We start from the raw sequence: 27,717 nt of genomic DNA, 5'->3' as shown, positions 1-27,717 counted from the left end.
TATATGTAAAATGACACCCCAAAACACATTCCCCAACTTCTCCTGAGTACGGCGATACCACATGTGTGATACTTTTTTGCAGCCTAGATGCGCAAAGGGGCCCAAATTCTTTTTAGGAGGGCATTTTTAGACATTTGGATCCCAGACTTCTTCTCACACTTTCGGGCCCCTAAAAAGCCAGGGCAGTATAAATACCCCACATGTGACCCCACTTTCCGCTAACTTAGGACAAAAATTTCAATCTTTCATGGACTCAATATGCCCCTCACGGAATACCTTGGGGTGTCTTCTTTCCGAAATGGGGTCACATGTGGGGTATTTATACTGCCCTGGCTTTTTAGGGGCCCTAAAGCGTGAGAAGAAGTCTGGAATATAAATGTCTAAAAATGTTTACGCATTTGGATTCCGTGAGGGGTATGGTGCGTCCATGTGAGATTTTATTTTTTGACACAAGTTAGTAGAATATGAGACTTTTTAAGAAAAAACAAAAACAAAAACAAACAAAAAATTTCCGCTAACTTGTGCCAAAAAAAATGTCTGAGCCTTTTTATTTTTTGACACAAGTTAGTAGAATATGAGACTTTTTAAGAAAAAACAAAAACAAACAAAAAATTTCCGCTAACTTGTGCCAAAAAAAATGTCTGAGCCTTGGATCGGATCCAAAAAACGCATGCGGACGTCTGAATGGAGCCTTACAGGGGGGTTATCAATGAGAGGGGATGATCAGGGTGATCACCCCCTGTCACTGATCACCCCCCCCTGTAAGGCTCCATTCAGACGTCCGCATGTGTTTTGTGGATCCGATCCATGTATCCATGGATCCGTAAAAATCATGCGGACGTCTGAATGGAGCCTTACAGGGGGGTGATCAATGACAGGGGGTGATCAGGGAGTGTATATGGGTGATCACCCGCCTGTCATTGATCACCCCCCTGTAAGGCTCCATTCAGACATCCGCATGATTTTTTACGGATCCATGGATACATGGATCGGATCCACAAAACGCATGCGGACGTCTGAATGGAGCCTTACAGGGGGGTTATCAATATCAGGGTGATCACCCCCCTGTCACTGATCACCCCCCCTGTAAGGCTCCATTCAGACATCCGCATGATTTTTTACGGATCCATGGATACATGGATCGGATCCACAAAACGCATGCGGACGTCTGAATGGAGCCTTACAGGGGGGTTATCAATGACAGGGGGTGATCAGGGTGATCAGGGTGATCACCCCCCTGTCACTGATCACCCCCCCCTGTAAGGCACCATTCAGACATCCGCATGATTTTTTACGGATCCATGGATACATGGATCGGATCCACAAAACGGATGCGGACGTCTGAATGAAGCCTTACAGGGGGGTTATCAATGACAGGGGGTGATCAGGGTGATCACCCCCCTGTCACTGATCACCCCCCCCTGTAAGGCTCCATTCAGACATCCGCATGATTTTTTACGGATCCATGGATACATGGATCGGATCCACAAAACGGATGCGGACGTCTGAATGGAGCCTTACAGGGGGGTTATCAATGACAGGGGGTGATCACCCCCCTGTCAATGATCACCCCTCCTGTAAGGCTCCATTCAGACATCCGCATGATTTTTTACGGATCCATGGATACATGGATCGGATCCACAAAACGCATGCGGACGTCTGAATGGAGCCTTACAGGGGGGGTTATCAATGACAGGGGATGATCAGGGTGATCACCCCCCTGTCACTGATCACCCCCCCTGTAAGGCTCCATTCAGACGTCCGCAGGTGTTTTGTGGATCCGATCCATGTATCCATGGATCCGTAAAAATCATGCGGACGTCTGAATGGAGCCTTACAGGGGGGTGATCAATGACAGGGGGTGATCAGGGAGTGTATATGGGTGATCACCCGCCTGTCATTGATCACCCCCCTGTAAGGCTCCATTCAGACGTCCGCATGATTTTTACGGATCCATGGATACATGGATCGGATCCACAAAACACATGCGGACGTCTGAATGGAGCCTTACAGGGGGGTTATCAATGACAGGGGGGTGATCAGGGATTGTATATGGGTGATCACCCGCCTGTCATTGATCACCCCCTGTAAGGCTCCATTCAGACCTCCGCATGTGTTTTGCGGATCCGATCCATGTATCCATGGATCCGTAAAAATCATGCGGACGTCTGAACGGAGCCTGACAGGGGGGTGATCAATGACAGGGGGGTGATCAATGACAGGGGGTGATCAGGGAGTGTATATGGGTGATCACCCGCCTGTCATTGATCACCCCCCTGTAAGGCTCCATTCAGACGTCCGTATGCTTTTTGCGGATCCGATCCATGTATCCGTGGATCCGTAAAAATCATACGGACGTCTGAACGGAGCCTGACAGGGGGGTGATCAATGACAGGGCGGTGATCAATGACAGGGGGGTGATCAGGGAGTTTATATGGGGTGATCATGGGTGATCAGGGGTTTATAAGGGGTTAATAAGTGACGGGGGGGGGGTGTGTAGTGTAGTGTAGTGTGGTGTTTGGTGCGACTCTACTGACCTACCTGAGTCCTCTGGTGGTCGATCCTAACAAAAGGGACCACCAGAGGACCAGGTAGGAGGTATATTAGACGCTGTTATGAAAACAGCGTCTAATATACCTGTTAGGGGTTAAAAAATTCGGATCTCCAGCCTGCCAGCGAGCGATCGCCGCTGGCAGGCTGGAGATCCACTCGCTTATCTTCCGTTCCTGTGAGCGCGCGCGCCTGTGCGCGCGCGTTCACAGGAAATCTCGCGTCTCGCGAGAAGACGCGTATATGCGTCCAGGAGGAATAAAGCAACCACCTCCCGGACGCATATACGCGTACAGCGGTCGGGAGGTGGTTAAAGTAAAAGCTGTTGAAGAAAAACTGTTGCCATTGTTTAATAAATACCAATTAAAACATATATTTAATTATTATATTTAACTAAAAAGTAAAATGCAAACAGAAAAAAAATTCCCCAAAAGGTGTCCATAGCCTTTAAAAAACTGTTAAAATAAAACCAGAGAAAGAAAACCCCAGCTTGTCTGATACGTTGCCCAGGTTTGTGCCAGAGAAACATTTTGAAGCATAAAATATACAAATTTCAATTGATGGAGCGGATTTCAATTCTTCAGAGCCAATGGTTTCTTACTGTTAATGACTGTAAAACGCTGGTATTTCAAATGTTACATAAATTACAAGTATACAAATATTACAAATATTATTACAAATATACAGTTCATGACATAAAACTACATGATAAATACCTTTATTGCTCGGTCACTGTTTGCAAAATTGTTAATAACAGAAAGAGATTCCTGGAACCTGGATCCTCCGCTAAGAGCCACGTCTGCAGTCAGCTGGCTTACAGCTATTATGATCTAGAAAAAGAGAAAGCAGAAAAATATTTTAGGATTATTATTATTATTAGGCACTGTTTTCACATTACAACATATTACCCAGCACATGAGGTTCCCAAGGGCCATCAGCATTTACAAACCTTTAGGCCAGGTTCACAATACCGCTAAATATTACCACTGTTCTTCTCCATTACAAAAGCAGAACAACGGAAATAACGGAAGTGGCCTATAGGGCACATAACTCACACAAATGGAGCTGAACAGACTCCACTGTCTACAATGGAGTCCGTTCAGAATCCTCATTTTTTTACAGTATAGAAAAAGTCCTACATGCAGGACTTTTTTGTCCAGTCTTTTTTGATGGAATCTGCAATGAAGGTCCCAAACGGAGCCTCCAACGCTCCGCCTAAGGCTACATCCACTCATGGCAGGAATGCGGCGGATTCTCTGTCCAGACTTGCGAAATACAGCATCAGCAAAGTGGGTGAGATCTAAATAAATTTCCACATGCACTGTGGACATTTTCTGCGCAGTAACTGACCTGCAGTGCGGATTTGTAAACCTGAAGCATTTCCGTTTCTGCTAGTGATTTCAATGTAGAGGGCTGAAATGCAGTGCAAATCCCCAGCACAGTCTGCATGTCACAATCAGATTTTGCTGCGGATTCACCAAGGCAGCAACCAATCAAATATCTGCTTCCATATCTATAGGACTGTATACCAGAGCAGTGTTTCTCAAATTTCAAAAGGAACGTACCTTCAACCATACAACGTGCTGATGCTGAACCAAGTAAGAGGGCAGGAGAGGTATGATTTGTATCCAAAGAGATACACATACCACAGATTATTGAAATTTACTGTTAACTTGATTCTTTAGGTAGCCTAACATGAGAACTTTTAAATAGACACTATGGATAGACACAGAGGACACTAATAAGTGTCAGAAAATCTCATTCTAACAAAGCTAGAACCAGCCCTGTACCTCACATGGATCCAGAGAGCTCCCCATTCATTACTCAAATTGCTCTGCTAGATTTTGTCACAGTCATATTGGTGTTTGACTGTGACGTGGTTGCCGGTGGCAACATGTTGTTGGCAGTTTGCATGTGCACTTCCCCTTTAAGGTTTGCCTCCCTGCTGTTTGGTGAGCAAGGGGTTATTCTTCTTGCTAGTGGGGATAAAGGTGTTTCCTGGGTCTGGCGGCGGGCTTGAAATATACCTGTGGCTTGCTGGCTGGGTGCAGTTGTACTACAGCCTTGCTTGGTGTTGGAGCTTTGCTCCTAGCCTGGGTGTTTCTGCCCAGTCTTTGAGGGCCACCTTATGGAACATAAATTGTCCTCCCTTATGTACCCTCCTTGTACCTTTACCCTCACTTGTTGTATGTGTGCTGTGGGTTTATGTTCAGGGTTTGTTGTACGTCTTGCTTGTTGTTACATGTCTGGGATGTTGTTGGTGTTTGTCCCTACATGTGTGCAAGACGTTTCACTGTGTGTGTTGTACCTCCCGAAGGGGGCTGGTTTCCCGGAGGGGTGAACCATAAGTCTGGTTGCAGTGCTGCCTGGGGCTTCCGTGCACCTTGCTGTATTGGGCCCCAGGCAGTATCAGGTGTGCTGGATACCTGTGTGTGGTGTGCTCCTGTACGTATGCACGGGTTCCAGTCGTGGAGACAGCGGCAGGTAAGCATGGTGTCTGGTGTTCTTACCTGCCGACTCTGTTTCTGCATTCAGTCTTCCACTTTTCCCTGCAGCTAGGCCCTTTGAGACTCCTGTTCCTCTGTGTCTGGGAGGAACAGGTCGTCTCTCCCCTGCTCCTATGTGAGGGATTCTCAGGGTGACTCAGGGCCAAAGGAATCCAGGGTATGAGCCGTCCTACCATCAAGGTCCGCTCATACAGTTAGGAGTAAGGGTGAGGATTAGGGACGCAATAGAAAGTGACCTGCTCCATGATCCTGGCGTCCTGGCCTAGCTGCTCCCCCTTTATACCTGACATTGTACGGCGGGGGGATTTCCCCACTCTCCACCTTGACAGTATGTCCTACAAGGTGGCCCTCAAGAGCTGGGCAGATAGATCACCAAGGACTGGAGCAGAGCTCCAGCACCAATGACAGCTGAAGTACAACTGACTCCAGCCAGGAAGCCACAGGAGATAAAACCCAAGTGACCACACCCAGTCAGGGAGTTAACCCTTCCAGCACCAGACAGGGCAAGGCTACAACTTAAAGGGGAAGTGCACACACCAGCCAACACGCAACACGTTGCCATCAGCAACAGCATGCGTGGCAACCATGTCACAGCGCACACAGCCAAAGCCGAGACACTGCTACCACATGCCTTAACAGCAACACGTTGCCACCGGCAACCGCAAGCATGGCACAAGTGTCACGGCGCACACAGCAAAGGCCGTGACAGATTTATTTTAAGCTGGCAGCACAAAAAGCATGCCGTTTCTCGGGGGATGGAGGGGTGTCCTTTCTGCTTCAGCAGCTGGTTGCAGTTGAAGGATGGAACTGAGCATGTGTGTCCACATCAGTGAGGTGGACTGAAAAATTAGGAAAACAACAAACGGGTGGCACTATACAGATACTTTTAACTGAATAGCTCAGTGGCTATACTAAATTTTTAATTGCATACAATATAAAAGTATTCGGACCCAAATGCTGATTTGAACACTGTAAAATATTTTTTTGTAGGACAACCCGTTAACGAAGCTTACAGTAAGAACATCTACTCTTAGTTAAAACTGCATTTTTTTGGTACATTGAGAAGAAAAAAAGTCCATGCAAATAAGGTTCCCAGCGAATGTGCATGACAATATGCTGTAACTACAGGAAAGTTTACAAATATTTCCAAAGCAAACCTTTTTGGAAAATAGTTTTTTGTTCTCACACTGTTGCTATACCGCAGTTGTATAAAAATAACATGGAATGTCAAGATGTTTTTTTGTTCAAAAGTTAGTGGTATCTTAATATTAATTTACTTCAACTTTTTTTATTATAAATATCTCATGGGAATGTCTTCTTTTCTTCTTGACACTGCTAACCTTTTAATTAGATGTCTAATTTCCACTAGTATAATCTTAGACCATTTGCAACTATAATTGGAGTCTATACTGTTTAGTCCAGTCCTTATCTAGGGATGTGAGGCAGCAATGAGGAAATCAGGGTTGCATGATTATAATAAGGCTACATGCACACAAACGTTGTTTGTTTCCATGTCCATTTTTTTTTTGTGGCTAGGATGCAGACCCATTTATTTCAATGGGTCCACAAAAAAAGCGGACAGCACACTGTGTGCTGTCCACATCAGTATGTCCGTTCCGTAGCCACGCAAAAGAAAAAGTCCTATTTTTGTCTGTTTTAGGCATTGTTACAATGGATTCGCAAAAAAAATGGATGGCATATGGATGTAATCCGTATTTTTTGGCGGATCCGCAAAACACATACGGTCGTGTGCATGTAGCCTAAGGGTTACATTATTTCTGAACACTTGGAAAGCAACATATTTAACCTTTAGTGCTTCACAGAACTTATTATTGCCTGCTGACCCTAATGGAGCTCACAATCTAAGTTCCCTATCAATACTCTGGGAGGACCCAGAGGAAACCCATGCAAACATGGAGAGAACATACAAACGCCATGCAGATGTTGTCCCTGGTCAGATTAGAACCTAGGACCCAAAAGCTGCAAGGCACCAGTGCTAACCACTGAGTCACTCTTTCAATCAAAAATAATTTAGGATGATGGTTAAAGGGACATTTCCATCAGTTTTTAATATGTGATAACAACAACAGAAATAATACGTGTGTTTTTTATATATTAAAGGCGTTGTCCAAGTTATTTTTTTTTCTTTGTATGTTTCTAACTTACCAAATATAAGGGGTTTTCAATTCACTTACTTCATCTACATTGGCCCTGTTCTCCCAGTTAGCTGAGCGTCACATGACCTGTGATGTCAGCTTCTTTCCCTGCTCTGATGATGTCACTGTGGGCTGTGCTGGTTAGACAGATAAACCATGCCCCCTGCACTGCCCAGTCTCCTAGCTGAGCTGTCTGTCCTGCATCTCCCCTCCCACTGGATTATTCAGCAAAGTCTAATCCCTTCTACCATTGGCAGCACAGACTCAGGGCTGGAGGCTCTGCCTCAGGTACTTAGCAGATGCGGTGAGACAGATGCTGCGCACAGGATCTTCCCTTCCTCCTCACCATGCAAACACAGAGCTGACAAAGACTGGAGGAGTTCTCTCCTCTGTACTCTGCTGCTGGCTGTGAAGAAGTGCCTGCAGACCATTTCAGAAGACCAGGTAGAAGGGAAGATCCTGTGTGTATCAGCAATATCATTGTCCTTTACAGCTGGGACTTGTAGTCCCACACATACAACACAAGTATCCCAGCAGTCAAACTGACCAGGGCAGCAATTTTATTCACTACCTTTGCAGTGCAGGGGGAGGGGGAAGGCAGTCTTTGTTGACAGCCATAAATATTCATGAGATTGTTGTTACACGTCCCCACAACTCTGCAACTGCATGTCAACAAAGGGCCAGAACAGAACTGGGAAATTAGTAAATATGTTTGTTTTTTTGCCTGAAACTTGCTAAGCTTATGTACATATTGCTAACCATCAGATATACAGTGCTTTATTTATTGATTGTTTACATAACTCGGACAACCCCTTTAACAGCCTACTTGTGACTAATCTATGTCATTTTTTTTAATAAAAAAATGAGTGGATGGTTTTCGGAGTATAATTTTTTGAAGTCCCTCCTTCCTGTATTGTTCTTACTGTCCTGGCTCTGTAATTTAAGGCCCCTTTGCTAGGTAGGAACTTTTGGTAGCTTTCATAGGAACGCTCATTAGCGATTATCTTGTGGTGTAAAGATGCCGCCGATTACCCAATGAACAAGCATTTGTGCATACACCTAAATCATTGCCAACAGCTCCTTCACTCCTTCACTGATGAGCAGGCGCTTAACAGAAAGGAACCCTTACTGACAATCTCCTGCTAAAGTGTCCTGTGTAAAGAGACCTTTATTCTTGTTCGGACTTTTAGGACAACAAACAGTCTTGCTTAGCTTGCATCACTGCGACCAAAGAGAGCCCCTCTTATAGTGACTTAAATAAAACATCACACCATACACTAATCAATGCAATGTACTTCTGTGGGCTTCTTTACCTAGGCTTATCAAGAGAATAATAGAGCTGTCATACTGTTATCCCATTTGTACACTACTATTATCATGAGGATTACCATTTAGATACAGTAACATATTCCCCCCACAGCAGCAGTAAAATAACAATAGGTTCCCTATCGTTTTAGGCGGCCTTATCATTTGGGTTGACTGCTACAGAAGGAACATATTTTGTATTTAATTTACGATGGGCAAAATGAAAAACAACCAAAAAATAAAAATAAAAGTTTTAAAAATACCTCTTTTTGATGAAAGTGTTTCTTTATGGACACTTCCATCACTTCCAAGAACCTACTAACAAATAAATACTGAAGAAGAATTGTTCCCCATGGATCTGCCATCTATAAGGGAATTAAAAATATGTTGTTCATCTATTGTGTGTGTGTTGGGTCTTGACTTTTTCTCCTTTTCTCCCCTTTCCATTCTCCTCTCTCCATTCTTTGACCACGTTTAATTCTCCACTAATATTGATATTTACCGTGCCTAAGTTTCACTATTCCCCTGATATCAAGGAGATCTGACCTTGTTTTTCTACACGAGTATTATTTTTAATTTTTAAATCTGCAATAAACTGTACATTTTAGAGTAAAGTGGTCACCATCAATTTTAATATATAATGTCTTAGTCTTATCTGAAAGGGGTTCTATAAATCTAGATTTGTCAAAATAAAATAAAAAATATTTTTGAATGGCTCAACATGATGTGTGAGTTAAAAAAAAAAAAAACACTCATCTATACTGGTCCCGATTCTGCATCTCTATCTCTTGCTTCCTGTCCCAGTCTGGCCAGAAGTATGGTGTGCAAAACCCTCGCACATCATCACTACCGGGTAATCAGTGGCCTCAGCATTCACATGCCATGCTTGCCCATATCACCATGAAAATGCTCAGCAGGAACTGGGATGATCAGAACTAGGGATTGGGTTTTTATTTTACTCACACATCATGCCTGGCCATCCTCACATATTTTTTTTTTTACAGAGCCCAGAGAAGCACTTTAAAGGCGGCAGGTCATCAATTTCTGATTTTCTGATCGGCTGGAGTCCAACTCCCGGCACTTCAGCTGTTAGAAGAGGAGCTCTGTGGCCTCCTCCTAGGCCTCTGATGTCACATTCATTGGTCACATGGCCCAGGTGCAGCTCTGTCTCATTCAAATGAATGGGCCTGACTGCAATACAAAGCACAACCGCTATACATTGTAAGGCGCTGTGCTTGTTAAGCTGCGAGAAGGCCGTGGAGCTCCTCGCAGCCCGGCAGTTTTTTTAAACAGTTGATTGCCGGGGGTGCCGGATGTTGAACCCCTGCCCATCTGATATTGGTTACCTAGCCTGAAGATAGGCCATCAATAATAAACACCTGGGAACCCCTTTTAAAAACTGTTTTAGGGTCTGTTTATAGTTCTTTTTACTTGTTAGGTGAAGCAAATGCCAAAAAAGCTTATCCATACAGAGAACCTGTCAGCAGATTCATGCTGCCATATAACAAAAAACTGTTTTATTTCAGAGAAATCAGTTTTGAGTCGGACATAGGATGAAAGGTGAAAAGTCTATTGGTCATTTCTTCTTCTGTTTTTTCCTTCCCAGTTTTCATCCTCTTGGTTGCACTACAAAAATATGTATTTCTACAAAAAAATAAAACTGCAAGCAATAATGGTGAGACTGCGTGTCACCTACATCTTACCTCTCCTGCTGCTACACAAGGAACCTTTTCCTCATTAGGGCTCAGTCAACAGCCGTTTTTGCACCACATCACGGAAGGTGCAGTATGTAACGGAGGCACGGAACCCCACGGAAGCACTATGGAGTGCTTCAGTGGGGTTTCTCTCCATGCCTCCACACCGTAGAAAAAAGGAACATGTTCTATTTTTTTGTGGTGCGGACAGATCACAGACCCATGCAAGTTGAATGGGTCTGGATCCGTCTGCAGCAGCATCATCACACGGATGTTGCCCGTGCATTGGGGACCACAAATTGCTGTGTGCATAAGCCCTTATTCTCAAGCACTAGATACATGCCAACAGTCTGTCATACATTATATTTTCCACAGACACAGCAAAATAAGTGGATGCAATTTCTCCAGTATTACTAATCTAGTTTACACCATAGCTTTGTATCTTTACAGGAGACCAGGGCCACTGGAAGACAAAACTAAAAGTGGCCCCATGTTGGAGGCGGGTCCCAATGACAAAAGGCGGGACAACAGAAGTAGGCGAGGCCAGGAATACCGTAGTGTAGAACAAAATACCTCCCCAGCAGAACCAAATACCACAGTGCAGCACAAAATACCGCCCCAGCAGAACCAAATATGACAGTCCAGCACAAAATACTGCCCCAACAGATCCAAATACCACAATGCAGTGCAAAATACAAATCCAGCAGAACTAAATATCACAGTGCAGCACAAAATACTGCCCCGGCAGAACAGTTGAATTCAGGAGGGCACCTGCGGTCTCTGGCCAGGCGCATAAGTGCCTGATGATCCTACAATAATTAATGATGATAGCATCAGATCTTTATGTACCTGGCTGGCGGCAAAAAGGAGGGATTGGGTGTCCCTCTGTAGGGTTTATGGACAGTCCGCCCATGCAGGAGACTCAGTGACGGTGTTCCACCAACAATCACTGAACTCTTCTTACTTTAGTGTGCATGCAGATTTCTTTTTATTTATTTTTTTACAGAAAATTCTGGTATAATCACTATAACTCAACTAGAAATCCACAATGGCACGCTGCCAAGCCACTTTTCTTTCTAAACACTTGCCTGTAAATGCGTCCTGAGAAATGTTCGCTTCTTGGTGAACTCAAAATTGTTCCTCATGAGAAGATACAGAAGAGCGGAAGCTTCATTTCTGGTGGAGCCGAGTTTGGATGTGCAACATTTGAGAACCTCATAGCAAAGAGCCGCACACATATTGACTCTTCCTTTGAAAAACGCTGAAGGAAACTATCAGTATAGAAAAAGACAGATTTGGACAGAATAAAAAATCCAGACATTATAGACATGAATAATTACATGGTTAGGTGCTGAACTGAACCAGTACAACATAACTCAATCCTTTACACACTGATACGTTTATTTTTTCATTAATCAGTCTATACTTTCCTTATGATAGCTAAAACAATATTTTTTTAAGTCCCCCGTACCACTTTTCCCTGTCTCAATGCCAAGTGGAGCATGACTCGTTTTCTTTGTTAACATTTTTGAAGCAACAGGTATGACCTGCACCAGTATTAATTTCCCCCAGAATGTAAATCTTACATTTTTTTAATCAGAACTATGAACAGATATTTATTTTTGTACATTTATTTTGGGGCAAATATATCCAATGGGTATTAACACTTGCACTGTGCATATTCTGTAGAAGCAGCACTTGGCCTCTCCATCTTCTTCTTTAGTGCAGTAAAGGCATGGAAATAACTATAAGGGCTCGTGCACACAAACGTATTTTGTTTCTGTGTCCGTTCCATTTATTTGGCAGATAATATGTGGACCCATTCATTTCAACGGGACCACAAAAAAGGCGGACAGCACGCTGTGTGCTGTCCGCATTCGTATGTCTGTTCTGTAGCCCCGCAAAAAAGATAGAACGTGTCCTATTCTTGTCCATTTTGCAGACAAGGATAAGCTTTGTTACAATGGATCTGCAAAAAGACGGACATCATCTTTTTTGTGGATCCGTGTTTTGCGGACTGCATCGTGTGCATGAGCCTTAAACCAAATTTCACCTTTGACTTGCAGGTTGTGACTCCAGCCCGAGAGAAGGAGGACCTTCTAAACATGGGTTTATTTTTCCATACCACATTAGTTTTTAAAAATATGTTGAAAAACTAGAAAGGTGGCAACTTATAGGAAAAATGCTTGGTGGGAGGAAATAGCAGCAGCATTTTACAATCTGTTGTGAAATCTACTTCCTTGTTGATATGAGGCAAAACACCCCTTGAGTATTATGTGCAACAAGTTCCTTGTACTTGACACCTAATTTTATGATTCCCATGCTTTATTTCACACCGCCTTCTTCTAAAACCTTATAAGGTCAAAATAAGAAACAAAATAAATGTATTCATTTACGGTATTTATTTTGCACCCCTATATATGTATCACATTAACCTAATCTCTGTTGACAGTCTGCTGTCAAAACTCCAACTACCAGCATGCCAGCTACCAACTGCGGGCTGTCCGAAAATACTGGTAGTTATAGTTCCAAAACAAATGGAAAGTGACAGGTTGGAGACTGATGATTTAGAGGACATGTGGCACTTACATCTTGATTACTATTCAATGTGTAAAACACATGACAAAGCTTTGTAAGGCTACATTCACACGACCGTGGTGAAGCCATGCCCGTGTTGCGGACTGTAAAACATGGGCACCAACCGTGCGAATTACGTTACTGCCTTGTGGACCCATGGACTTGAATGGGTCCGCAAGCCGCAGGATATGGCAAAAATTAGGACATGCCCTATCTTTTACAGTGCAGAGGCACGGGCCTGGAGGCCCACTGAAAGGCTTCCAATCTGTGCCTCCGCACCGCAAAAGAGGGGACGTATCCTGCTGATATAGGACCTATTCAAGTCAATGGGTCTGCACCGCAGTACAGCGTTCACATGGCCGATGCTCTTGTTTTGTGGACCTGCTGTTTGCTGTTCGCAACACAGACACGGCTACACCACGGTCGTGTGAATGTACCCTAATACCGATGCAGTGTTTGAAATATCCAACTTACCTTGCTAATGAAGGACCTGAGTGATGCAAAGACATGCTTTAAACAGATCTCTGATTGTCCGTTTTTCAGAAATGCCAAGTAGACATCGAAAACTTTTCTCATCAAGGGATTCTGACATTCAGTATTCAGTAGTTGGGTCTATTGGGTATAAAGAACATTCAGATTTATGAATAATGTTAACCCATATGGAATGCAATAGTAAATGCCACCATTTTATATCAATTAGGCACCATAATATTATATTTATTAGTAAAATATATGTCAATTTCTAAAATGCATCTGCTAGGAAACCATCACACATTAGTTGCAAGAGCAATGCAAATTCCACAGTAACAGATGGCCACTTTGAGGATGCCGAGCCACTTGTGGATACCCTCTCCTTCTGGCAGACAGCACAAGGCTGGCCATGCTGCTCGATGGCAGGTGTTGGTTAATCAGTAACGTGTCCAGCCTAAAAGGACATGTAATGTGGGGTAGGGGGCTCTGCACCCTGGCACATGTCTTGATCCAGAGTCAGCAGCAAGGCCTTCCTCTGCTTGATAGGCTGCAGTGGACCATATTGTTCAATCAGCACTCTGGATTTATGAATAAAGCGGCCAGCCCGAATGAACTCTGTCACGAGGGTAGGGGGGCCCACACCACTGCCTCACATCTTGATCCACAATCAGCAGCTGAATGGCCCCATAAAAGCGGTCTGAGAAGGGCTGTTCAGTCGTTGCTGATGGTGGGTGGGCACAGCAATGTATGCAGATACAGTACATATTCTGGCAGAATACAACTAACAAGAGTTTCTACGAACACTCATTAGTCATAATCTGCCTGTGTAAAGGTGCCACCGATTACACGATGAACAAGTGAAATGCTAAATCACTGTTTGCTGGCAGCAGATCATGCCATCAAACAGCCTCTGCTGTTCTGTAGAGGCATGAGTGATGGCATTAGCAATTTGTGCAGAAATCCATATCATTCCAAAGGGTTCACTTCACATACTTTTTCTTGCAACTGTATATAGATATATATATATATACAGTACAGACCAAAAGTTTGGACACACCTTCTCATTCAAAGAGTTTTCTTTATTTTCATGACTATGAAAATTGTAGATTCACACTGAAGGCATCAAAACTATGAATTAACACATGTGGAATTATATACATAACAGTGTGAAACAACTGAAAATATGTCATATTCTAGGTTCTTCAAAGTAGCCACCTTTTGCTTTGATTACTGCTTTGCACACTCTTGGCATTCTCTTGATGAGCTTCAAGAGGTAGTCACCTGAAATGGTCTTCCAACAGTCTTGAAGGAGTTCCCAGAGATGCTTAGCACTTGTTGGCCTCTTTTGCCTTCACTCTGCGGTCCAGCTCACCCCAAACCATCTCGATTGGGTTCAGGTCCGGTGACTGTGGAGGCCAGGTCATCTGGCGCAGCACCCCATCACTCACCTTCAGAGGCTACATCACGGCCTCCGGACACAGCGCTTTGCTCTGTGAGAAGGACCGGTCCACCATTCAGGCCAACCTCTCATTACTACCTACACATCATTAGGCAAGTACTGCGCCCTGGTACATTAGTGGAGCCTGGACGAAAGGCTATTACTCTAAGGTATCATTTGTGTCATCCACTGCTCACAATAACTGTGCATAACTATATGTGTCTACCACCAAATTAAAGACCAACGCCACAGTCACTTTATTATATTGTCCAATTGTGTGTGCCTAAATTCCCCTGAAGAGTTTTTTATACGAAACATGCGTGTAGGGATGAGAAGGTGTGTCCAAACTTTTGGTCTGTACTGTATATATATATATATTTTTTTTTTTATCTTTAAACTTTAGTCATTAATTACATATGAATCAAGTGAGAACAGAAGAGCAGGCGATTCCGACAATTGCTTGATAGATTGGACCGCGTAAAGAGTCCTTTAAAAGCAGTAGATCTCCAGGAAATTCACTGTAAGGGCTTATGCACAAGAACGCATTTCATTTCCGTATCTTTTTTTTTTTTTTTGCGGCCGCATGCGGAACCATTCATTTCAATGGGTCGGCAAAAAGAATGGGGGAGGTGCAGAGATTGTTGTTATTGCAGGTAAACAAAAGGGCCAGAAGAGAACCAGGGAAATGAGGAAAAATATTATTTTTTTTACCTAAAACTTGCTTAGCTCAGTTATATATTGCTGCCCATCAGATTTACAGTGATATATATATATATTTTTTCATAACTCGGACAACCCCTTTAAGGGCCCCAAGGACGGGTTCAAGCCACTATGTGCACTCTTGCTCCTCCGACTCCTGCCTCTACTGTACTGCTTGATCATCACATCTGGGCCTGACAATCAAGATAGAGAGGGAGGGCTTGGTGGAGCAAGGGTGCACAGAGTGGCTTGAGCCCACCCTGAGTGCACTCAAGTGCTTATTTGCAAATTTATGGCATTGCATTCAGCTGAGCTAGCACTACAAGTCACTGTGCCTAGTTCAACTGTGAATTTCCTGGTGACAAGAAGTGTTTGCTTATCCCTGCCTATGTGATTAGGCATTTCCATGTTCCACTTTATTTTTTATTCTTGTTGATGGTGTAGTTTACATATTTAAAGAAATAGTGGTGGCATGACCAAAGAAAGTAAAATGTGCTGCCACTCTTAGGTTTCAATCCTGGATCCACAGTCTGGATTCAGAACACTGCATTCTAAAAGTGTTCTGTACTTGGTAAAGGGGAAGGTATAAACATGGTTTATATCCATGGGAACAAAGTCAGCTCACTTCTTTAAACTTCATATTTTTCTTCAGGTTTGGGGTCTTTTCATGCACACAAATTACATAAATGCAAAGGCTTACCCTAAAGGTTTGCGTGAAGAAAGAGATGGTATCCAGTACGGTTAAGGACACTTCGGTACTGCAGTTACCTTCCAGCAATGCCTGATGTAAAACATCAGCCTCGTTGAAACCTGAACCTGAAGGTAAAGTACTTGGTCAACAAAAGTATCGTAATTAAAATGGGGGCAACAATTATTTATAAATGGCAAGTAAGTAAGCACATGGATGATTTTTGTCTTTAAACGCATTGACTTAAGGGTCAACATTTTTTTCCAGATAAATGGCCGACACTAGCCACCTGAATGTGATTGCTTTATTTACAGCAACAAAGTTCCTAAGGGAAACTGGTAAGCAAAATATTGTCTATAAGCTGATTATATTTAATAAGAATGCAAATATATATATTTATTTATTTATTTCCGGGAGGGCTCAGCACCAAAAGACTACCCCCTCACCACTTCCTTAACCACTTCAAGGCGAAGCCCATTTTCATTTTTTCCTGCCCACATTCCAAGAGCCATAACTTTAGTTTTTCCATAGTTTAGAGCCATATGACGGCTAATTCTTTGCAGGACAAATTTACCATGTTTTGTATTGGAAAATGGGAAAAAAAATCTTTGTGGAGTGAAAAAAATAAATAAATAAAAATTCTGCCAAGGTTTTTGGGTTTTGATATTGCAGCATTCACTGTGCGCTAAAAATGACACGACGTCCTTATTCTGTAGGTCGATACGAATACGGCAACATCAGATTTGTATAGTTTTTATTTTCATGTATTACTTTTAAAAAATTTAAAACCTTGCCATGTTGTGACAGCCATAACTTTAGAAATTTACGTTCACAGTTTTGTATGGGGACTTGTTTTTTTGTGGAACGATCTGTAGTTTTTATTTGTACAATTTTTGGGGTACGTACGACAGCTAGAATTTTTTTTTTTTATTAATAATAGTTCATAGTTTAGTAGTTTTTGGACATGCAATACCTGTTGCACTGGCCACTAAGTCTAAAAATTTGCGCCACTTCTTAGTCTGTACAGATCAGTTTACTGCAGTTATCTGCTTATCTGTCATTCTAATCCCGCCTGTAATGATATCACCTCTGTGTATAGATAAGACAGGATCCACCATTCACAATAGGTGATTGTCAGAGCTTGGCTATTCTTTCTTTGTACAATGACCTCTGCACAGGTCACAGAACATGCCTAGAAACCTCTCCCATAGAAGCCAGTGAGGTGCCCTCTTGTCTATTGTGTCTATGGCCCATGTGGCTGCGTAAAGCAATTTTCTTAATGCTTTCTAAATGCTATTAAGAACAGCTCAGGCAAGATGGCCGCCCCCATAATCATGTTCAGGAAGAAGAATAAAAAAATCTGTAATCAGAAAATAAAATCTGATTCGAAAAAAACTTTTTAACTGGCAGATAGATGTTTTGGTGACATATTTCCAGCTGATAACATAAAAGGGTAGATATTTCTCACTGATAAGACATATTACAAGCTTGTACTATTGCTTTATGCAAAGTTATATGAAAATTTAGTGACCTTTTAAACATTAGGTCCTTTTCTGTGGACTCATTCCCTAGGACTGTAGGGAGGGTTCAGTTTCAGTAGCAGCATAATTTGAACCTTCTGGGCCTTAATGCAAAATCGGTAACTGGGTTGCCAAATTATCACATGTAATTTATAGCACTGGTCTCCAGATATGTCGCAGAGGCTCCTGTACCCTTGCACTCTTAAAGTTATGGCTCTAGGATTCCAGGTACAAAGGAACGACGAGGCTTGTTGTGTGAGACCTTTTAAATTTCTACACCGGCAATCGGAATGAAGATTGTAACTATTACAATCTTTAAGAAAACTGATGTACTTACTATGATTAAGTGTGAAGGAACTTTCTAAACTGCTAAGGTGTTGCAGACGCGTGGCTCCAGTTCTACTCCGCAGAGCAGGCATTGTCTGAGATTTTCTGTCTCCTGCCACAAAGTGCTTAGATATCAAAGCATCCTGAACTCTGAAAAGACAAATTATTACCTAATAAGGCAGCGCAGACCAATGATGGGTCATATCAAGCTTATGAAAACGTGCCTAAGAAGTCCTGTAAACAGCTGAACAAGTATTACAAAATATATCTAGCACGTTCAGGGCAAAGGTCAGTAAAACATTTACTACTAGATAGCACATAGAGAATATACACACAAAACAATGCAAAATACATGTATTCTACGGTCAATGGAGGAAAGCAGTAAAAACAAACTAGGGTATATGAAAAAGCACAGAATAAAATAACAGATGCTTAAAGACGAATTCCAGGATTTTACCACTGATGGCCTATCGACGGTATAGGCTGTCAATATCTAATCAGTGTGGGACAGACACAGAATGAACAGGAGCAAAACTGCAGTTACAAGCTCTGTCCACTATAAAATGGATGGCGCTGTGTAGATCAGGCACTGAGGCTACTGTGAAACAGCTCATTCATTGGCAGGAAGTGGGGTGTCGCCCCCGAGGATAGGCCGTCAATATTAAAATCCTGGAAAAACCCTTTAAAGTGTTAAAAAGATGGTTTAAATCATTCATACAATAGATTTCAGCCTTGGTTCAACCCTTTCTTCGGTGAAGAAGCATTACCTGAAGACAAGGTCAATAAATATGTCTCAAAATGCACTGTATAAAATCTACAAAAAAAAACTACAGCACTGTGTGACCTTTAAAGAGTTACCACACTTTTTTTTTCAATTTTTGATATGTCATAGGGACATAGCAGAAGTGTTGTTTCGCAGAGGTGCCAGCTCTGAGACCCCCACCGAACGCTAGAACCAGGGGTCAGACTCAGCTAAGCGCAGCTTCTCTTTGCTGCTTAGTGCGAGACTGTAGGCGAACTCAATAGACTCAGCAGCGAAGAGAAGCTGCGCTCGGCTGAGCACTTCTGACCCCTCGTTCTCGTTATCAGTGGGGGTTTTAGAGCTGGGACCCTCGCCGATTAACACTTCTGATACAGTCCTGATCAAAAGTAAAAAATCATATTTAGCATGGCTGGATCTTAACAAGGTTCCAAGTAGAGCTTCAATATGCAACAAAAAGAAATGAAAGTGAGACAAAACATTTTTTGAGCAGTCAATTTAATGAATACAACTAATAAACTGAAACAGGCTGTTTTTCAGTTGATCAAAAGTTTAGGACCACATGCCTTTAAAAGGCCAAATCTGTGCAAAGATGTGGATTCATTGTCATTTTCTGTCAGATAGTCACACGTTGTGATGGCAAAGGCAAAAAAACTCTCCCTTTTTGAAGTGGTCGGGTTGTTGAACTGCATAAGCAGGGTCTCTCACAGCGCGCCATCGCTGCTGAGGTGGGACGCAGTAAGACAGTCATTTGGAATTTCTTAAATTCTTAAATGATCCTGAGGGTTATGGAACAAAAAAGTCAAGTGGAAGACCCGGAGGATCCAATTGGCTGTCCGTCAAGACACTGGACGATCCTCGACCCAAATTAAGGCCCTTACTGGTGCTGACTGCAGCCCCATAACCATCAGACGACATCTGAGACTGACAGGGCTTAAAAAACAAAAAACGTCTTCGAAGACATCGTCTCCTTGAACGCCACAGAACTGCTTGTTTGGACTTTGCGAGAGAGCACCAAACATGGGACATTCAAAGGTGGAAGAAAGTTTTATTCTCTGATGAGAAAAAATTTAACCTTGATGGTCCTGATGGTTTCCAACGTTACTGGCATGACAAGCAGATCCCGCCATAATGGTCTGGGGTGCTTTTTCCTTCCGTGGAACAATGGAGCTTCAGGAAGTGCAGGGGCGTCAAACGGCAGCTGGCTATGTCCAGATGTTGCAGAAAGCATTCCTCATGACTAATGGACCTCGTCTGTGTGGTAACGACTGGGTTTTTCAACAGGACAACGCTACAGTACACAATGCCCGCAGGACAAGGGACTTCTTCCAGGAGAATAACATCACTCTTTTGGCCCACCCTGCGTGTTCCCCTGATCTAAATCCAATTGAGAACCTTTGGGGATGGATGGCAAGGGAAGTTTACAAAAATGGACAACAGTTCCAGACAGTAGATGGCCTTCGTAGCGGAGCTACTCATTACTGAGTTCATGTTTGGAAGTTGGATTTTTGTTTAGGGGGGGGGGGGGGGGGTTAGTTTATTTTTGGAGGTGTGGTCCTAAACTTTTGATCAGCTGAAAAACAGCCTGTTTCAGTTTATTCGTTGTTTTCATTAAATTGAATGCTCCAAAAATGTTTTGTCTCACTCCCATTTCTTCTTGTTGCATGTTGAAGCTCTACTCGGAACCTTGTTAAGATCCAGCCATGCTAAATATGATTTTTTGCCATTTTTCAAGTGGTCTTAAACTTTTGATCAGGACTGTATGTCCCTATGACATCTCAAAAATTGAACAAAAATTGCAATTACTCTTTAAGTGGTTGCCCATTTCGGACAGTGTTCTGTTCCCATAAAGGTAAGCTGATCACAAATTGTCCTGCTGCAAATCAGTAACTCATTTGACCGCTGCACCAGCACAGGAGAAATCAAGCATTGCACAAGGTATGAATGGGGCTCTATGCATATTGCATGGAGGAGGACCCTTTGTAAACACTTTCTGCTCTGTCTACTTAAAATGGTCTATTTGATTTTTTTTCTTTTCTAAATCAGATAGACCCTTTAATCTTTGATACTTATACTCTTATTACACACACTGATAGACCATGTGGGGTCAGAACCCTTATAATATAACAACTATTACCTTATGGCCACATGATGCTACTTTGGCTTGTGCATCCACCCAGAACTTAGCCACAAGGTGGCCCCGTCCCAACTGCATCACGGCTGTGCCTTGTTCCCATGACCTTAGATATCCTGGCATACCACACTTATTGTCTTACCATGCTTATCACAAATGTGACACATAAAATAAGGAGTCAAAATGTATTTGCAAAACTGTAGTCCTACAGCATTTTTGTATTTTTTTAGTATATTCATTTAGTACTAGCTCAGTAAAAAATGTAGGATTACCAGTTGGTTTGCGTTTATTCAAGGAAACAGCGCGTGTTGAGGCTTCTCATAAAAACTCTTTTCATGAAGAAAATAGATAGTTGCAAGAAAAAGATTAAGATCTACTTGTCATATGCCCACACAAACAGTACGCAACATGAGAGGTTGTGTTTGACCATTCACAAAGGAATGCTTTAAAGTATGTGCATTTCCTGCATTGAAAATGATCAAAATTTACGCAATGAAAAGTATCAGTCATAAGTCGCTTTTACAGGTAGGGTTTAGCAACACATTTTTTGCACTTATTTTTTATTAATGTTTTATAACTTTACAAAGCATAGAATTAGGTTACAGTAAAGTAGAAACCAGAATTAGTTAACAAAAACTAGAACAATAGACCAGAAAAACAAAACAGATGCTGTTCTTGGGTTTCCCTATAGTTTTGGAAGTGCAATAAGCTTTATTAAGATATCCACATAAAAACAGTGAATGTGATACATCACAAAATAGTATAAAAAAGTGGACGTCAAGATTACCCCTGGGGACATTTACACTTTTACAAAAAGACTGGCCTGCGAATGAGAGCCAATTACTCAATTTCCACTTAAATGCCCGTAAGCTATGTGATCCCCCCGCAATTAGATACTCGCATTTAGAATCGACAGTTTGGAGCATTTCCATAACCAAAGAAAAGGAGGTGGACTTCCAATTCCTAGAAGTCTTAGTTCTAGTAACCGTTAAGACCTGCGACAGGATGGTAAGATCTGCACCAGACAGTGTTTCCAGAGTCAATGTAAGAAGGGCTACCTCCGGACCCCAACTGAACTTCACCCCCACTATGCTTTTAAGTAAATGAAAGATTTGAGCCCAAAATGGTTTAATGAGTCAGCACGTCCACCACACATGCAGTATGGGGAAGCTGCAGAGAAGGTAAGGTGCACAATATCACTGGTATATACGTATTCTTGAGGTGTCTAAATGAGTAGCACAATGGGAGGTTTTATGAGGAAGTACAAATGCTGCAGTCCACTGATCATCTGTAAATGAGCGACAATGTCTAGTTCTCATCGGAAGCGAAAAATATGGGGCTTGTTAACAGAATGCAGTAAAATAATGAGATAAGCCATTGATATTCCTTTATTCATTTTCCTAGAATCGGAAAATAACGATTCATACTTAGTAGAGGGACCACAATCCTTTACAAGGAAGTGATATAATGTCGCAATTGCAAATATTTATAGAAATTCCTATGAGGAATATTTCAGAAACAAGTAATTTGATCACAGGAAAATAAAGAGGAATTCTAAATTAGATCTCCCAAAACAGTAACGTTGCAATGTTCCAAAGTGGTAAAGTCTGTGTGTGGCACACATCCTCCAAGGGCCTACAGAGGTAGGTGCGAAAGTCAAAAGGGGATGATATACCATTTCAACACTACACGTTTCCATGCCTGTATCATTGCCTCCACTGTAGGAGAGTAGTATGATGACTTATTACCCAAAAGTCAAACGGAACATAGGGCGACTGGTAACTGGTTATAAAATATTCCATGCAAATCCTGTGCTTTGTAACATCATTAACCCACCATGACTTCAACTGGTCCAGTATGACAGCTAGGCAATAAAATGTTACACAAGGGCAACCCAACCCACCATTAGAGATTGGGAGGAGACATGTATGTTGAGCCAATCTCACCCTCTGATGCTTTCATGCGAAGTCCATCAATAAATGTTGAATACGAGATAAAATCGACAGGGAAATTGGTAAATTTCTAAATTGATATGAACGCTTTGGTAGTAACACCATTTTGGTCACTGATATTCTAAATTGCTGATATCTTGGATAATTCGTATAACTGGGAAGATCCTTTTGAATAGTGGTTAAAAAGACCAAAGGGCAACATGGCTAAGGTAATTCACTGAGGAAGTTGGAGAGCACATCATTTGCAAAAAGACCAATTCCGTACATCCAGTAGTAACACCCGAAATACCAGTGGATAAACGTAAGGACTGGGCAAATGGCTCCATTATGAAGGCAAAGATTAGAAGGTAAAGAGGCCTTGCCTCGTGTCGTTTGTAATACTGAATGGGGTAGATAACGCTCCCAATGAGTAGAACTGAGCTGAGGGGGTAGTATATACAGCCATAATAGAGGCAATACATTTCTGGTTAAAACTAATTGGTAATAAAACAGCTCTCAGTGGCTCTGGTCGAACTCCTTCTTCACATCCAAAGTTAGAAGCAGAGAGGTGTTCAACGGTACCCTATTTCTGCTATTATGTTAAAGGGGTTATCCCATGATTAATGTAAATGAAATTAGACATCATATAGTACATGACAATACCTTTCTAACAAAGCTAGGACCAGTCCTGTACCTCACATGTATCCAGAGATCTCCCCAACAGCTCAGGGGAGTGTCTTTTCTGCTGCAGTTCAGGGGGCGTGTCTCAGCTCTACCTATCACAGCTCAGGAGGCAGTTGAAGGATGAAACTGAGCATGTGCGGCCTTCTCAATGAGCTGGACAAAGAAATAGGAAAAAGAACAAAGAGCAGGTGGTGCTATACAGTGTGAGACAGTGACTGGAAAAGTAGTAGAGAATCGTTATATTTTGCCTAGGTTTCTTTCATATACCATGTACTAGGCTACAGGAGGATATCTCAACTAGGAAAGCTGGGTGAGATGTCAGAAATCCAGGAAATATGGTCTGCCTTAGCAAAACATCGTTTTGGTAAATAGTGTTGTCGGGCCTGGATTTTAATGGAATGAGGATGCAGGTTGGTAGCGGAGCTCCTCATTCCCTCCCTGTCCAGAACAGGTTTCATATAGAGCTCTCAGCCAGGTGATGGAGCTCAGCTCATTTCTGGGCTATAAAGGTTTGCACAATGAGCATGTCTGGGTGGGGGACTGGTTGAACTGACCGGCTTTCTCCATTGCTGCTGAAGTCTGCTCAAACTACAAAAAGGACACTGTGAGTTCATTTTGAATTGTGTTGTGTGGCTGGTAGTAGGCCGCCCGTATTGAAAGGGTAATTTTATGTTTAGTTAGTGCTCAGCCGAGCAGGAATTTATTTAGTATTTTTGCCTGAATGTAAAGGCCTTATATTTTGCTTGTGGATGAGAATAAAGAAAACAGGCAAATCCCTGTGTGAACTGTGCCATTGTGTCACTGTCTCTGACTGCTGTGCCTACCACTATTGAATGAGCTGACCCCCACAACAGATACAGTGGCTATACAATTTTTTTTATATGCAATTACAAAAGTATTCAGATCCAGGTGCTGGTTTGAAAAACTGTAGAATATTTTTTGCAGGATAGCCCGTCAAATAAATCTGTGTGTGCCATCCACTTGCCTGCCCTTCATAAACCCTTCCTGACCACCTCCTGACCACTATGAAAATGTTTACAGCCCTTTGCAGCCACTTCATTAAACAATCAAGTTAAATACAGTATAAGGGACTGTTTATGTGCTTTATTATATTTGTTGGTTAACCCGTCCGGGTATGGGGATTTATTTCGCTTCAGAGAGTTAAGGTAAATTAAGCTCCTGCAAGAAGCTTAATAAGAGGCCAAGGAAATATAGGATTTTAATGCTTTCAGTTTAAGTTGTTTGTCTACTAAAGTGCTTGGCCTACTACCCTGCCAATAATGAGTCAATTTGAAACCATACAGAACCAAGTCGTGTTTATGTGAGTTAAGATCGTGCAGCTGATGGGTTAGTTTACAAATCTCTGCTGCTCTCGTTTAGGAGTACGATACAGATTACACAATTTGGAGCACAAAGCAAAACACTGCTGCACTCTAATCTTCTTTTCGTGAGAGGACTGCTTAATAAAATGACCCCTAAGAGTTGCTTTATGAGCCCACCAAAGCGTAGTGTCATTGGTGTCATTAACAGAAAAGAATTCAGAAAGGGTTGAGTACCAGAAGCATACTTAGGATGCTGGGGAAAATAATTATTCAACCGTCAAATCTTCGTTATAGGGGAAGAGTGTTGTTCTTAAATACGCAAACACATGGGCCCATGATCTGACAACGTGAGGAAATAAGAGGTGATTCAGTTAAAAAGCAATCTATTCTGATGTATATTTTGTGAGAATGGGAATGAAATGTGTAATCCCGATCGTTCAGATGCTGTAGGCGCCAAATGTCATAAAACCCATGAATATGAAGAAGAAGATTTGCCAAAGGTGTTGGCTCTGGAATAATGGTTGGTTTAGTAGCGTCGACAGAAGGCCATATGATCTTCTCAAAGTCCCCCACAGCTATTAAAAAGCCCACTTTAACTGTATCGATGAGAGCTATAGGAAAGGAATATTGCTTGGTATTAGGGGCATAGACAAACGCTAAAGTGTATGGAATTTTATTGATAGAGTAAATCAGTATCACATAATGACCTTCTGTATCTATGAATTTGTTCGTCACATGAAATGCAGCTGGGTCTTTAATAATAATGGATTGGCAAAGAGAAGATATGAGGAAAAGATTTATGAGACATTCTACATAAATCACTGTGATTCAGGAGATGCCATTCAAAGAGGATACAGTTGGAATCTTCATTATGTCAAGGTCACTTTTAAGAAAAATAAATCCAGGAATCAGCAGCAATTATGACAAGTCACTATTATGACAAACATGGTAAGAATAAGCGGACAAAAGGAAAGAAAAATAAGTAAAGAAAAGGGATTAAGGTAAAGATTATAAAAAAGATCAGTAAAGAAGGACAAGTTAAGTAACTCAGCTATTCCAGGCGAGGGAAGAAAGGAATCAATGAGCCTGGAGTGGCTAAAATTACTAGTCTAATTCAGGATATAAATATATCAGAGGTCCAGTCAGTGAATCACTTAGGTTTTTCCTTGGCATAGATCACTGTGGTCCACTCTTTCGGCATAGAAGAGGGGGTATGCCTACTACCCCTGGTGACAGTCTCTCCAGGGGTGATGAGGTTCCATTCCTAATAAAAAATGTCTAGCTTCCTCCAGTGTATTCACCACCACTTCCGAGACATCTTTTGATAAGATAGCTTTACTGGGAATCATCAGGCTTAACTGACTCAGGAATTCCATGGAATCACACATGATTGTGCCTGGAGCAATCCTCAATATCAGCTAGCTTCAATTTAACATTATCCACTTCTTATTCCACTGAGTTTGCCACATCCACTAGCTCATTATTCAAGGCGGTCAATCCTACTATCTTGGCTTCAATATGAGAGGTCTTCTTTCCCAGTGAAGTAATCTCTTAATTGAAAATACCTTGAAATTCCTTTTAGAAGGAAGTTTTCAGATTTGACAGCAACAATCTCACAGTGGCTTCAGTAATAGTTGGTCAGCTGAGTAAGACTAGGAATTCCCATGCATGTCAGTTGTGGAAATGGTGGGAGAGAAGACGTACGCACATTGTCATATGGGTTTAATGATGAGTTCTCTTCTACAATGCGCGTCACAAGCAGGGATGTTGAGGGTGAGGAACCATGACTGTCGAGTCCCAAAAAAGTGCACAGAAGAAGAGGGATAAATAGGCGCCATGCTGCTCACCTCTCCGGATTGTTGGGAAGCTGAAGAAACTCTGAGTGAGTGGTCTGATCTCTGTGCGGACCTGCCAATGCCATCTTGAAGAGTGGCCTACATCGCTGGAAAACATTTTGTGAGCTTTATTAGGCTCTTCCTCAACCTGCTGTCATGCCCTGCTCTGACTATGTGCGGAGGTCGGCCAGAATAGCAGCACATGTTTAATGTTTTGTTTTGGAGTCGTGCTGGATCCGCCTCCCATCAGGTGCTCTGGGTGGGGTCATTAGTTTAAATAGCTCTCAATTCCGGTGCTCTGGGCAGGTTATAGAAATCAGTCTGGCCTTGGAAGCAAGGAAGGAAGGTTGTCTGTTCCAGCTCAGAAAAGATAACTGTGGTCTCAGTTTTTGTTGTTTGCTGTCTAGGTTGTGTTTGTGTCATCTCTCCCATCCAGGTTCTGTGCGAGCAGGCTTCTCCTATTTCCCCTTTTCACCATCTCAGGGAATTTAGGGTGTTTTAGCCCAGGCATGGGGACACATCATTCCTACCACCAAGGTCTGAATGTGGGCTGAGCAGTGCAGGGAGAGAAGTCAGGGATTAGCTAGGAGGTGACCCTTCCCCTGCTTCTCGCCTAGAGCCTGGTTGTTGGTTTATCTGTGTGTCTGAGTGCTCGTCTGCCGTGACACCTGCTCCTTATCATCGTACAAAGTAAGGTACTTAGGGTGAATAAGAGGGCACTATTCTAGGAACACTCAGGACTAGGGATAAGCAAACTTCAGTTATTGAAGTCTGAGTTCGGGTTTACGCTGAATTGCGTTATGGATTCCGTTATCACGGACAATAGCGCAATTCAAGGATGGAATGCATAACGGAATGCCTTTAGAGGCATTCCATCATAATAGAAGTCTATAGCCAGCATAACAGATCCGTCCGACTTCCGTTATGCAGGAGAGGACTCTAAAGGCATTCCGTTATGCATTCAGTCCTTGAATTGCGTTATGGTCCGTAATAACAGAATCCATAACCCAATTCAGCGTAAACCCGAACTTCAAAAACTGAAGTTCACTCATCCCTACCCAGGACTAATAGCCATTTTGTGCTGCTAATGAAGCCACAGCGCACAGAAGCTTAGCTGCT

General features: G+C 42.4%; 1 protein-coding gene across 2 annotated transcripts in view; it reads right to left on the bottom strand.

Annotated features, from left to right (window-relative positions):
- DOCK11 (dedicator of cytokinesis 11) overlaps nucleotides 1-27,717 on the bottom strand; it is a 266,917-nt gene that overhangs the window by 79,859 nt on the left and 159,341 nt on the right. For both annotated transcript variants that reach the window (XM_044269084.1, XM_044269085.1), the window contains 5 exons: nucleotides 17,943-18,082; nucleotides 16,098-16,213; nucleotides 13,264-13,401; nucleotides 11,301-11,483; nucleotides 3,267-3,380 (listed from right to left, as the gene is read on the bottom strand). In XM_044269084.1, the coding sequence (XP_044125019.1) occupies nucleotides 3,267-3,380; nucleotides 11,301-11,483; nucleotides 13,264-13,401; nucleotides 16,098-16,213; nucleotides 17,943-18,082 (691 nt within the window). The remainder of the gene's footprint in view (nucleotides 1-3,266; nucleotides 3,381-11,300; nucleotides 11,484-13,263; nucleotides 13,402-16,097; nucleotides 16,214-17,942; nucleotides 18,083-27,717) is intronic.

The sequence above is a fragment of the Bufo gargarizans genome, chromosome 9 (genome assembly GCF_014858855.1).
Source record: "Bufo gargarizans isolate SCDJY-AF-19 chromosome 9, ASM1485885v1, whole genome shotgun sequence".
Lineage (NCBI taxonomy): Eukaryota > Metazoa > Chordata > Amphibia > Anura > Bufonidae > Bufo > Bufo gargarizans.
The sequence above is the reverse complement of the archived record's forward strand: the minus strand, read 5'-3'. Positions and strand labels throughout refer to the sequence as shown.